This window comes from Onychostoma macrolepis, chromosome 14 (assembly GCF_012432095.1).
Source record: "Onychostoma macrolepis isolate SWU-2019 chromosome 14, ASM1243209v1, whole genome shotgun sequence".
NCBI lineage: Eukaryota > Metazoa > Chordata > Actinopteri > Cypriniformes > Cyprinidae > Onychostoma > Onychostoma macrolepis.
The window spans coordinates 29,749,471-29,763,951 of record NC_081168.1 but is presented as its reverse complement, the minus strand read 5'-3'; the positions used below and the strand labels follow the sequence as shown (position 1 = coordinate 29,763,951).

General features: G+C 38.8%; 1 protein-coding gene across 2 annotated transcripts in view; it reads left to right on the top strand.

Moving 5' to 3' along the window:
• Window positions 1-14,481, top strand: part of thoc2 (THO complex 2) — a 76,341-nt gene that overhangs the window by 56,380 nt on the left and 5,480 nt on the right. The window contains exons 28-33 of one of the 2 annotated variants that reach the window (XM_058797213.1): window positions 533-717; window positions 3,801-3,988; window positions 6,108-6,210; window positions 8,056-8,432; window positions 9,634-9,692; window positions 10,960-10,995. In XM_058797213.1, the coding sequence (XP_058653196.1) occupies window positions 533-717; window positions 3,801-3,988; window positions 6,108-6,210; window positions 8,056-8,432; window positions 9,634-9,692; window positions 10,960-10,995 (948 nt within the window). Of the gene's footprint in view, window positions 1-532; window positions 718-3,800; window positions 3,989-6,107; window positions 6,211-8,055; window positions 8,433-9,630; window positions 9,693-10,959; window positions 10,996-14,481 lie in introns of both variants that reach the window. The other variant, XM_058797212.1, reaches the window with a different exon arrangement.

Below are 14,481 nucleotides of genomic sequence, written 5' to 3'. Positions count from 1 at the left end.
TTCAATTAACGAGATCACATTTGCAGTAGTGCAGATATTCTAATAGGCTACATGCTGGAGTCAGTCGTTGTCCTGCATCATGCTCATCAGCAGCGGTGTACAGTGGGGTCTGTTAAATTGACAGCACTTCCTCCAAATCCGAGTAACTAAATAGCCAATGTTGCTAAACGGGCAACAAGTTGTTTAGTGCAACTACTCAGCTGTTGCACAGATTGGAACTAAATCTGAATTCAAAATGTTAAGGCATGTTATTGAGATTTCTTTACGTTTTTTGTTTTTCCCTGTTATTTTTCAGATGATAATGTTTAAGCGTTGTAGCCATGGCCTAGCGGTTTGTGTTGTGCCTTGATATTTAGTATCATATGCGAAATGCATGTGCGTTACTACACAAAATCTCTGAGATTATCATTTAATGTGATCTCTTACAATATTCCTGGCATTTCTGATTACTTATGTAAGGCTTTGTGTTTTGTATAATTGTGACTTTTTGTTAGCGCCTCATGTACAGAAAAACCTCTTCTTCTTCCCTCAGGCATCAGTTCACTGTCTGGAGACGGGCGAGTACACCCACATCCGCAACATCCTGATCGTGCTCACCAAGATCCTACCCTGGTACCCCAAGGTGCTGAATCTGGGCCAGGCTCTGGAGTGCCGCGTTCACAAGATCTGCCAGGAAGAGAAAGAGAAGAGGCCCGATCTCTATGCGTTAGCCATGGGGTAACTGAGCCGAGAGCCGGCTGGCCTCAGCATTTGAAGTGCTTTCACCACACTGGTTTAGAGGGTCCAGTCTTATCTTTCACTTTCAGGAGTCTAGCTGGTGGTAGTGTAGTGTTTTCACATTTGAATTGTGCTTGCTCTCTTTTAAGATGTAGGAAATTTTCAGTGGCTAAATTTCTGAAGGTGTGTAGGCATCTATTATATCTGCTGGCCTTATGAGGATGGTAGCAGCCCCTAGAACTGTATGCTGAAAGATGAAATGTTGCCAACAACTTGTGTCTCTGAATCATTCAGTTTTGGTTCAATCCGTACTCGATAGCAAAAATGTCCAGTCCCACAGCTTTTATTAGATCATCCTCAAATTTGTGAGAGTTGATCGGTTGGTTTACCAAACCATTTACTTGTAACACATCACCAAAATTGAATCAAACACAGGACTGAAGCTGCATCTTTGCAAGGCTTTTATGTAAATACCTGAAATAAGCTTTTATTATTATTATTTTAGTATTATTATTATTTCTTGCAACCCCACTACTCATAGGAAGTTGGGTCACCTTCAGTCCAATCATTTAACTCCATTTTCAAGCAAAACCTTGAGGAAGTTGCAGGTGAATTCTTGAATCTTGGCACAAACGAGAAAGATAACACTTTACACAGATCTTTGGCACATGAAGAATCGTGTTTTAATTGATCACGATTTCTGTCCTGCAATATTTGGCCGGTGGATATTTATCCTGGAAACATTTTAATTTAATTTTTTTTTAATTTGAGCCTCCACAAGCTTTTATGTGTGCGGTTGCCAGATGTCAAGAGTTCAAGTCCCCCAAACAGAGCTTTTCTCTTAAATCGATACAATTTCTACCGAGCGCTTCACTTAATCTTCCCATTCTGGCAACCATGAGTACGTGCTCTCTCTTACACAGCAGAAAAAGCACTGATGAGCTGAAAAACCTGGAGTTTAGCGATTTTCTATTGAGAGATTCTGCTCAGATGAAAGTGCAATTCTTTCACAAGGTCGTTTACGCTGTTTGCTCCGACTAAATCTGCAATTAAATCATACAAGTTCACATTCTCTGGATTTGTGCTTATGTGAAAGTAGAAATGTAAAATATAGAAATTAAAATGACTGTGAATGTTTTTGAGCAAAAGATGCAGCCCTGAGTCATACATGCATACAGAGCATTTGCATATCTTTGCCATAGTGCTGCAGAAATCTGGTTACTGTCTCCATATATTTCCTCAGCCTTAAAGTGCTTTTCCTAAATGTACCACTAGTGGTGCTGTGACCAAATAAATCCACTCTGCCTTAAAATGTGCATGTGCAAGTAGACTTAAAACATTACTGGATAATTGCAGAAATAAATCATTAATGAGGGAAGTCCCTCTACGCCAACCATCAGCTGTTCCTTAACTATCAGCAGGGAGTTTCTGGGCGTCTCTCTTGGCAGAGGTTAGCCACATTAAGGCAGTTTTATTCGTTGCTCTTTTCCGCCGTTTTTCGCATGTACTCCGCAGTGGGATTGATTAAATGTGTCAGACTGGTGCTGTTCAAGACTGTCAGCAGTGGCTGGTCATCTCAGGCGCATGTGAAGGGAAGGTTGTCTTGAGGAGGAAACTCGAAGACATAATTCAATGCAGTCATTCCATCCAAAATTGCAAGAGAAGGTTTGGCCTCGGAAAGAGCCTCTTCATTGCTGCTTAATGAACACAGTCCATTCAGCTATTGGACTTTGCCGGCCGGAAGGCTTTTGTCGTGTCACGATAAGGCGATCTTATCAGTTATCAGCTGTAATGGGCTGTTTTGCTTCACTGGAGCTAGAATTAGTGTCGAGGACTTGATCATGCCCCACTGATTCCCAAGGGCGGCCGCTGTTCTGAATGACACAAAACCTAGTGAAGATGCCTTGCTGTCTGCTCCCCACATAGGCAGCTTCGTTTAAGGCAGTATCCTAAAATAGAAGTGACTGATTTAAAACTCAGCAGGACACGCATTCTTCTCGTATTAAACACACGTGACAATCAACTCGATTGATTCCGGTAGAGTTTGGGGTTAGCTTTTTGCTAAGCTAATGGCATGAAACATTTAAAGTTTTGTAATCCACATTTCCTGTCTGCGTCTTCAAATGAGCTTGTTAGAAGGTGACATAATGTTACTGCCTACCGTTTGACTAGAAATCACATTGAGCATGTTGTACTACTGTTCAAAAAAGATTTTTTATTAATACTTTTAGTAAGGACACATTATATTAATCAAGTGTGACGGTAAAGATTTTTACACTGTTACAAAAAAAATATACTTTAAATTAAATATCAAATAATCCCGTAACAAAATATCATTTTTTTCCACAAAAATCCTAGGCACCCCAGTGGTTTTCAACATTGATGATAATCAGAAATGTTTCTTGAGCAGAAAATCAACATATTGATGTGACAATGAAGACTGGAGTAATGATACTGAAAATTCAGCTATCAATTACATTTTAAAATGTGAAATAGAAAAGTTCAAATAGATGAAAGATAAATGCAGCCTTGGTGGGCATAAGACTTTTCAAAAACATACTTCAAAAACTTACTGACCCCAAACTTTTGAGCAGAAGTGCATATTGGATTAAAATAATGTTGTTTAGTTTGAGCAGCTCAAGTGGTTTAGAGAAAATATGCATGTTATGGGCTTGTAAATTGATTAGATGTCCAATCATAATGAGGAACTGATTTCTTTCTAAATTGGCGTGTCTTCTGTCGCAGGATTGGTAATAACTGTTGACGTGTAATTGTTGCGTTCGTGCCACCAGTGGGATTTCTCTGCACACCTCAGCTTATTGGGCAGACGTGGGCTCTGTTCTTTTGTGTTTCTCTGTAGACACGTGGAATCAACAAGAAATGAAAGAGGGAAATCAGACCTTGTGTTCAGCCTCTCAAAAGCATGCCGATCTAGTTACGTTAATATTGTCGTAAAACCTGGCCCCGACGAACACAACCCCTCTCGAGGATTTCTTTTTGAGGCCATCCATTTCTGAGTGATTTTAAGCATTGCACTTTGTATTGCCATCTGCCGTGATTTTAACCATGTGTGTGACTTGCAGCTACTCAGGCCAATTGAAAGGCAGGAAAGTGCACATGGTGCCAGAAAATGAGTTCCACCACAAGGAGCAGCCAGTGCGCAGCGCCACGCCTGGCACTCTGCAGAACGGACCTGGCAACACGGGCAAGCCTGCCGCCACTGCCGCTGCCAGCGCTGGCAAAGCCGAGGAGGGTGCCGTCGACGACTCAGGTGACTTTATTTAAATCATTGTCCTGTTTTCCTCTACGAAGCTTCAGGAATTGATTTGGTAGCATCTGGACTTGTTTGTCCATTTATTGAGAACGTCTTGACACTCATTTAAAATGAAACGCGTTGCCATGGCGTACAACACTCGCTGTGGGAATTGCCACCCTGAGGGAGTTAATTGCAATTACTGTGTGAATTGGGGTAAAACTGCGGAGGATATTAGAACAGAAAAGCCTCACACAGACCCATTAACACAGAAACAAGTACACCACCCGGATTGATCACAACAGCAGCGCAGGGCATATGACTCCAGGCTCCTCGGGATGAACTCGGTCCACTCCACGGCTCTGGCAGCTACTGCAGTGAGGCCTTCGCTTACCTTGTGGGATTAAACTAAACACTAAACACGTCCAAACCCATGTTCATTTCGAGTCTACTGATTTACAATTACTTGATTGCATCAGGAATATCACTAACGAAATGAGGTGTCACAAATACAACAGGAGCTCAGAGATGAGTGTCCTCGTGACCAAGCATATGCTTGCAGACCTTGGACATTAAGTTGTTTTGGAGAAAAGGCTAAAGGAAAAAATGAAGAAATCACGCTACCGTTCAGAATTATTGTTATGCTTAACAAGACTGAATTTATTTGGTCAAAAATAGTCAAAACAGTAATCTCAATAATGATATTAATAAGAAATGTTAGAAATGAAGTGTTTTCGGGAACACTTTAGTATAGGGACCAATTCTCACCATTAACTAGTTGCTTATTAGCATTCCTATTATTAACATATTGGCTGTTTATTAGTACTTAAAGCATACATTCTGCATGACCATATTTTACATCCCTAATCCTACCCAACATCTAAACTTAACAACTACCTTACTAACTATTAATTAGCCGTAATTAGGAGTTTGAGGCAAAAGTTGTAGTTAATGGTTTGTTAATAGCGAGAATTGGACTTTAAAGTGTGACCATGTTTTCTTTGTGAATATATGTTAAAATCTAAATGATTTCTGTGATCAAAGCTGAATTTTCAGCATCATTATTTCAGTCTTCAGTGCCACATGATCCTTCAAAAGTCAGTCTAATATGCTAATTTACTGCTCAAGAAACATTTCTGATTATTAATGTTGAAAACAGTTTTTGCTGATTCGTATTTTTGGAACTGTGACATTTTATTTTTCAGGAACTTTTTGAATAAGTTCAAAAGAACGGCATTTATATAGAAACCTTGTAACATTATAAATGTCTTAACTGCCATTTTTGATCAGGTAAAAGAAAAAGCGTAGTGGCTCAGAACGTTTGAACAGTTGTGTATATCCACTTTTAGGAAAGGCCCGAGTTAAGTCACGCCTGGATTTGTTGGAAGCAGTGTAACAACCTTTTAGAAGGCAATTTTGTGGAAACCACTGTGTTTGGCACTAAAATAGGAATCCACATACAGCTCAATACCCAAGTAACAGCACCGCGATTGCAAAACATGGTGTTGCTAAGAGTTCTTGTTGCATTTCAGCAGCTGCTCACTGCAAGATACTGTGAAGAGGTGAAATCCCCCATCATCAGTTAAACTCTGCCTCCCATTAGTAGCTGTGATGTTAATTGCTCTGAGCAATTTACTAGGGCTCTAAAATGGGCACAAATACTAACAAAGTGCTGTTTAAAAATACTAAAGTCTCGTCTTTTGAAGTGAAAAATTTTGCAATTGAATGAGCAAATGTATGTTAGCATGGCACTTTTGATACACTGCTGTAAAATGAGCATTGTGCCACCTCTCTTTTAGCAGTCTTTTCTCCCCTCAAATCTCAAAGGACATTTTTGGGTGTGTTTAAATAATTCACTTTCTGTGAAGCACAATCTGTGTTTCATTCACTTTTAATGAGCTTTCAATGGCACATGAAGGATGCTTGCAATTTCCCAGCATGCTTAATAGCTGTGTATATTTAAATCAAGAGCAAATGCCATAACTCCTTCACTGTGGCACCAAACGGAGAAGCTTTGGCACCATTCCACTTTATCAGGACATTCTGTCATGCCATAGTTTATCTGATTTGGTAGAAATGGACAAAATAATAGTGTCTGCCCTCATGTGACGTCCATGTCGGCTTGGTCTATTTGCAGATAAATCCAAGGACAAATCTCAGGCGGCTCAGAAAACTGCCAGCAAAAACAGCACCGCAGCCAATAAAGTGAGCAGCAGCAACGGAAGCAGCACGCCAAACAGGTACTGCACCCAAGACCCGACTCTCCACGCAGCGCGAGCTCACTGCCGCCGAGTCAGCCGGAATGATGTACTGCTCTCATCTCTTATATAATGTCATTAAAAGTTGAAGCCCTGGGGTGAGAAAGTTTAGCAGGGGCTTATTATTTCAAACTACTTGCCAAATAAATCAATCCTTTATCAAAGTCTACCTTCCTTATGAACTGTGTAATCAAATTGAACAGCGTTCCAGGCAAGAATCCTCTTACAATTCTATTAAACTGAGCAATTGCGGAGAGAAATGTCTTGAAAGGAACCATCTCTGAAAGGCATGGCTGTTACAACACACAATTGCACGATGGCCCATCAAATTGGCTGTGTAAAACATCATTTCGAAATAAATACTTCAATGGGAGACCGGCGAAGAAAGGTCCCCATTAATTTCCATTCAGGAATTGTGTGAATTGAATGAGATTGTAATGAATTTCTGAGTGTTTTAACGTGGTTTGGTGGGGTCAGGGAAAGTGGTGTAGTCAGGAATATGTAATTCACCTGAGATGAGAGGACAGAGAGGTCACAATGTGCTCTGTTTTAATAATGAATGACACAGTCAGGAGAATTCAGCCTGCAGCTCAGGGGCTTTGAGAAAACAGAGCCTAATATCAGCACTTTTTGTTCAAAAGATCATATTAGCTTTCAGAACTTTGGTTCACACTCTTTCCTTTCACCTCATTTTTGCATGGTTGCAGTAGACTAGTTTCATTTTGACTAGGTAATATTGGTTTGAGCAAGCTGTAGAGCATTGCAGCCTGCTTTCAAGCATCAAAATTATTTCTTTTTAGCAAAGGATCAGTGAAAAGGACATGTTTAATCTTAAGAAAATGCTACTAGTCAAGCTCAGGTGGTCAAATATTTCATTAGCTCTTGATTTTTAATTCTTTATATTATGTTATCTGTAGATGTTTAGTGTTTGCAGCCGTTGTACCAAAATTTGAATATGCACCGTACAATTTGTGATTTTCTTCTAGCAAAGGTTAACAACATAAATATATTTAAATAAATAACTAATGTAATGGCAGATGTATTTATTAATCAACTTGTTTCCCTTAAAATTAAAAAAAAAAAAAAAAAGTCCTTAAAATGAAGTTGAAAAAGTTGAAAAGTACTTTTGTTTCCCAAAAAAATTTGGGTTGTGTAAAACACACAGCATTGTAGGTTGTGTAAAAATGGATAAATCTGAATGATTCATTTGTCTTCCTGATATGAATTTAAAGAAAAATATGAATTATTAATTTTATGAATTTAAAAATATACAGTCACTCCACTTTACAGAAACACAGCAAGTATGACCCCAAAAAATAAGCTCTTTCTTTACTTCAGTATTTTAATAGACAGAAAACTGAGAAATAATTAAATCAAACTTATCATATGGTGTTTTTAATGCATGTAAGACTAAGGTGAAACAGGCCAAAATCGGCTTGTATACAGATATTTTTTTCTGTCCTAAAGCTACTAGCTACATTTCACTCCATTAATTTTACATTAGATAAGAGTTTATCTAACATAACTCTCTCCCCAAAGAACGCCTCGATTTCGAGCACTTGTTCCTTTTAAAAAAAATAAATAAATAATAAAAAAAGTCAACAGAGACCAATCTGTACTATTCATGATGTTTTATAAGATCTGAAATGGTGTAATGATACATTTTATCAGTGGTGTCAATCCAGAACATCTCCAGCTTATCAAAGTTATTCTGTGTCTCTAAATGAAAGCCATATGTTTTGGTCACACTTATGATTTCAAAGTCAGAAATATAATAACAAAAATAACATTTCAGCAGACTTTAGTTGATCCCTGATCTCCCCACAGCACTAAAGGGAGCAAAGAGAAGGAAGATAAAGAGAAGACCACAAAGGAGAAAAAGGAGAAGAAAGAAAAGAACCCAGGAAGCACTCCAGAGGCCAAGGCAGGAGGGAAGGACAAACAGAAGGAGGAAAGATCCAAGGAGGAGAAGCCCATTGACAGCAAGGAGAAGACGCCCAAGGCCGAAAAGGACAAGAGGAAGGATGACAAGAAGGAAGAGAAGAGCAAGATCGATGGAAAATCTGCTGAAAAAGAGTGGTCCAAGGAACGTGACGTGTCCAACGACAGCAAGACGAAGGAAGGCAGCAAGGTGGAGAAGAACGCTGGGGCCGGAAGCCTGAAGTCCCTCGTGCCCAGATCCGAAGGAGTCGAGTCTGAACGGGGTAAGAGGCAGCCCCTGGCGCTGTTCACTTAAATATGCTTCACTACACTTCTTTGACTTTGTTTGAACTTTAAGAACAGTACATAAAAGTAGGGATGCACGATATTATCGGACCGATATAGGAATCGGCCGATAATGCTTTAAATGTAAATATCGGCATCAGCTGTTTTGAAAAATTGTGCCGATATGTCTTGCCGATAAGAGGATTAATTCACATGTGCTCAGGGTGTGCTAGCGATTAGATCACGTCAGCAGTGTGGTCATTCTTGAAGTTAACTTTTGCCTGCATGATGATTAGATTAACTGTTTTGGATCTCTGCATTTAACTTGAGAATGCACATACAAGATGATGCGAGTAATAATGGAGTCAACCGTAATAGCACGGGCAGCGGCAGCCTCCCCCGGGTCCTAATACCTGTCTGGTAAGGCGTTTTATTTACATAGGGGGGTGCTGTTGGCCTACTTGTAACAAAATGAAAGTAAAATACACAAATATCATTAAGAAACTTGTTTCTGAATAAAGCAGTATCAGTGTCATAAAATCATGAGTATGTTTTGATTTAAAGGTCAGAAGCTATAGCTTACATGAATAAAAAAAAATCACAAACATGACAATTGTAAATTAAATAATTGTATATGTACAGATTTAATCATTAATGTGTCGTTTGTTTGTTTGTTTTTAAATGAATTATGAGCTCTAAAAGATTTTCAGAATTTTTACAACTCTTTTGCCTTAAACCATCCATCTACAAATGTTAAATCTTTAAATAATATTGTAAGGTTACCACTGCATCTTTCTGGGGGAAACAAATGCAACGAGATATATATATATATAAAATAAAAATACGTTTTTTCTTAACTAACCAAAATTTAAAATAATTTGTTTATAATTTCCACACAGGAGAGACTTGGTGGTGTTACCAAACAAAAGGAGATATATCAGCATCGGCTATCGGCCAAAATTAGTTGAAAAATATCAGCATTTCGGGCAAAAATCCAATATTGTGCATCCCTACATAAAAGAATGTATTAATGCTAAAAGGAAAGTTCAGAGCAAAGAATCCACTAGACGTGTATTTCAATGAAAGGTTTTTGGATTTATCCCCCCCAATTAAAATTCTTTCCATATTGCTGCAAAATGCAATATCAAAAGCAAAAAAGGCATTTCTTGAAGCTAATCCTCATATTTCTTCTCTCAGCAGAGCAAAAAAGACGAAAGCTTGACACACACTCGTCACCGTCGCACTCCTCTGCAGTTAAGGTTAGTATGGCCTGAGGAGAGCTGTGCACTTCTTTCCGCTTGTCCCTACCTGTCGGAGATCACGTGTTTTCCAAACCTTCCTCGTCCCTCCGCGTCACCCATTGGAGTTTGAGAGGAGGCCTCTGGAGCCCAGCCGTTGTAGGAGAGCAGTGGGGGGAATTTTGCATCTAATGGACTATTTTTTTGGAGAAATATTTTTCAATAGATGTCAGATTTTTAAGATAAATTTCCAAGGACTTGCCAAAATCTTAAATTCTAGCACATGCTTTGTTTTTGCTCACTTTTACGCTCTAAGAGAATCTACCCAAGTGCCTCACAAGTTTTGTTTCTTTTCGTATACCGTACTTTTTGTAAGATTGTAAATATAAATATTTATTTTTGTAAATCGCCCTCCCCTTTTTTGAATTTTTTTGAATCATAACATTGCTTGCTGAGAAAGCAAAAAGTAAGAAGTAAAAAAAGAATCAGTCTTTTGTTTTTTAACTAAACATGGAGACAAGAGAATGTTTCTGCCGGAAGAAATCCTGATCAAGTCACGTCTGCGACTCCTGGAGGAGCTGGAATATTTTCCTTGTTTTCCTGCGTCACCGATCAGGGATCCCAGGCAAGAATATGCTCGTCTTCACCGCCACTGCTTGCTTTTTTTTTTTTTTTCATCCATCCTGATTTTTTCCGCAACCGATTCGTGCCGTGGAAGGGTTTTCAACGAGAGTTTCCCAGACATCCGTGTGACCAGCAGACGGCTCCATCAGCGTCCAGAGAAACCCACGTCACCAGCAACTACTGCATAAAGAGAAGGGCAACCAGGGAAAAAGTGTGGGCACGGCCTTCCCAGAGGGATCTGTCTGTCCGTGACCAGGAATCTTGTTGCAATTGTCTATGAGCGCGACCTCATGCCAAAGTGTACATGACCTCCTTCTATTCCCTTCATTAATGAATCCTAGATGAGTTTAGCTTGTTTTATCATGAACTCCCGTAGTTAATTTACAAAATGTTTGCTTTATCTTAAACCAAAGATACGAGTTAAGACGTTTACCTATGATGCTCAGTGCAGTGACGTTCTCCAGGCACATGTAGGTTGAGATAGTCCAGTGCAGACTAACGTTAGGCTCCGATAGTCCAGTCTCTTCATCTCTAACTATGTGAAAGTTCTAGTCTTTGAAGGTCTTTATGGGGATGTGTTGATTGACGGCCAGCCTCCCCCACCCTTTCTCCTGCTGTGTGCCAACCTCTCCAGCTCATCTGTCATCTCCATTCATTCCTACAGGACAATCTCAACGACTTCAAGGACTCAGCTTCAAAGGTTTGGACCTTTTTCAATCCTTAAATCTGATTGTGTCTCCAAACCTAGTGAACTGCCTACCCAGACCATTCAAACGATCATTATAAATGCCCTGTTGGCCTCTAGGTAAGCAGTATTGGTTCAAAACTTCCAAACAATGCCTAAAAATGTCCATGTAGGCAGTATGATGGCCAAAAATGCAGTGTAGTTGGATATCTCAAGTTTGAACGTTTTAAACCGTAATATGAGGGCCACAAATGCAAAGGCTGCATTTGTTTGAATTCTCCAAACACACTTGTGGTAAGGCACTATGATTTCTGTGAAATGGATTTTACTGTATAATTATCGGAATTTTGCAAAATCTGGATGAATAAATCAAAAGTAAAGCTGTGCAGTTAATCAGTTTGGGATATGGACTAGTCTCTGTGTATGTTAAAGCACAAAAATACTGCTATTGAAATGAGAAGTCTGCATGTTCTGCGTGCCTGTGTGTCTACTACATACAAACTCAAGCACACATGAAACTCATGGTGTCATCACTATATGAGGATATAAACTTCATCTCTAGAGCGTCTCTGAGACTCAGTTCTCCAGCATTTCATTTGATAAAACAATCATCAGATATACACAGAAGTGTTCACTGCAACCTTCCGAAATAAAAGTTTGGTTTAATTTGTAATTATAACACACACATTACTATTGAACAGTAGACTGTACTTCTCAAAGTATTAACAATAACAAATGTTTTAATAAATTAAGTAATATCACACAATTTTTCATTCAAGTTTAAGTAAACATCTATTGTGGTGCACTTTGTTTGCCAAAAATGAAAGAAATTGGTCAAATTTAAAGAATTTACATTTTTAAAAGATTAAGCTGTTTTTGAAAAAAAAAAATAAAGTATGCATTTATTTTGATTAAAAGTGCAATGCATTCATTCGATTACCACTTGTTTTTTGAGGATTGTTTTGTATTAAAACAGAATCCAGAAAAATGTAAACACAATTTACCAAAAAAAACAAATATATATTTAAAAAAAACAAATATATATATATGTGTATCAACTGTAACTGAACCATAATTGGGGGGGAATATTTGGGGGGAAAATAAAACTGATTTGCTAAGTAGTTGTCTTAATAGGCAGTATACGTTCTTACATTCCAAGTAATAGCAGAAACACCATCTAGGTAGGCAGCGATTGCTTAGGCGTTCCGAACCCGCCTGTGATGCCCAAGAATACTGTCTATGTAGGCAGCATTCCTTCAAACGGATGCCCAGAAATGCTGTGTGGGTAGGCAGCTCACTAGCCTTTGAGACACTCCCAATATTTATCTCGTCTCGCTGCAGAAACTTTCTTCACGCTGTATGTCATGAATGCATCTGTCGATTAAAGCACATTTTGTGCCACATGCCAGGTGTGGAATTTTCTAGTGGTTTACGGGTCTTTAAAAAGTCCCTTTTCCCTTCAAAAGATGGCAGAATATCCCTGAAACAGGCGTAGCGCTCTTGTGCTTGCACGTCCCTCTCCTCCTCTGCCACGACATTTTATATTCTGCTAATGTAATTTCAGCCCAACAATATCCTCCATTCTTCCCGTGGCTACGCTCTCCTGGGCTCCTCTCTCAGTCCTCACTGTCTGATTGGACTCTGGTCTTCTATTCGCCACTCCAGTCTCGTTTGAACAGCTCCTGTCAACTGGCAGGGAGATAAGTGTTTTTGCAGTTTGGTCACTGAAGGATGTTTGAAAATATGCTGATGGCGCCACCTGAAAAAGCAATACAGCTGAATTTTGAGCAGCCTGTTATTTTATTCTCTCCGTCTCACTCTGAAGGCCTGCTGTCAGAGTATTCCCTCACATTAACTGCAGGATCATCCAGAGGCCTCGCAGACCTTCGGTGTAGATGTATTTAGCATCGGTGGCAAGATCTTTTGTTTTTCTGATCCAGCAGGGTTGGTCTTGCTGGAGTCGGCTGTGTCTTGTAGGATATCGTTTCAGCTATGTTATGTTCTTGTAATTCTGTTGTCAGTTTTGATTCTATTGTTGAAGTGGTTTTGGACATGCGAGTAATTCTGCTGTCATTCACTCTCGGGGAGTTTGTGTTATTAATCTGTTGTTGAAATGCATGCCCGATTCCCTGACGTACACATTTGAAACAGGTGCTTTATGAGGTTGGGAAAGCAAGCATCTTCAACATATCAGGAACATGTAGGGTTGGCACCAAAACTTATAGACAATAGCAGTGCCAGTGGGGATTTTACGATTATTCATGCCAGTTTTGGCTTTTAAACATAATACTTGGTCATTTGTTGACTGATTGTGAAGTACTTGTAATCAGTCAATACATTAAAGGAGGAGGGAAAAAAAGGAATGGAACAAAATAATTGTTGCTGGAAGTTTCAAGTCGAGAAATCTTTCAGAAATTGAAAATAAAGTGTTTTATTAACTGGTTCACAACCAATTTATTCACAAATCGGACTGAATCCGTAAGATCTGAAAAATCACTACTCATTCTTTGAAGGAGGCTTAGAGGCTTCAGTAAACTGGTGAAGAACAGCTGAGCAGACTTGAAGTGAATGCTCGGGTCATTTGAAGAACAATCGTTAACTGCTCCAGATTCTTCTCACCGCTTTCAGAAAGGCTCATTTTTCCCCAGTGTCTCTTGCTCTGTTGGATCTCATTTGGTTTCTCTCCCCCACATTTATCAGCAGAGCATCTTTGGATCAGTAGGAGAGTCTGAAATGGCAGTTTTCCAAACAACACCAATCACATGCCATTCTGCTCTTATATACCAAACAAGAATCATATTTATTCTTGTGCTCTTTATATAGTGTGCTTTTATGCACATATCGACACTTCATATACAGTACTTTTTTTTTTTTTATTCACTTTTGTTAATTTACTTTATTCTGTATGTGTCAGTTCCAGCTGGAACATGAATATGTAGCTAATGATCAAACGGCTTTTAAACATTTTTTTTTAATGAACCTCTTTTGTGAGCACGAGTCGCGCAGTGCTGAACATGATGTGGGCAGTTCATTTACTGTGTCCCATGCGTCTGTCAGCTTGTGTTGTCTTAAAGATAAAATTAGACTTGTATACCTGGTTCCACCTGAAAATACGTCTTCATTAATTTGCACAGACATTCTTTTTGACAGGCAGGTTTTTTTTGGGGTTTTTTTGGATCTTGTTGCTGCTGTCACCGAACAACAGTCTGGTTTACGTTTAAGATTGTCTCATACCATGAAGCATTTTTAGGCTTGGAACACAATGCTATGTAAGCCTACAAGTAAAGATTATTCTGATAATTGACTAATCTATTGATTATTGTAACAGACGTGAAATATATATAACACACATTTCTTATATAAACTGTTTTTATAAATTTTATACAATATACATTTTAAATAAAAATAGTTTTTAAAAGGCAATATGATTGAAGCATATTTACTTAATTTGAGATGTCATTATTTTAATGTATTACTAAATTTATTCATTTAAATATTTTT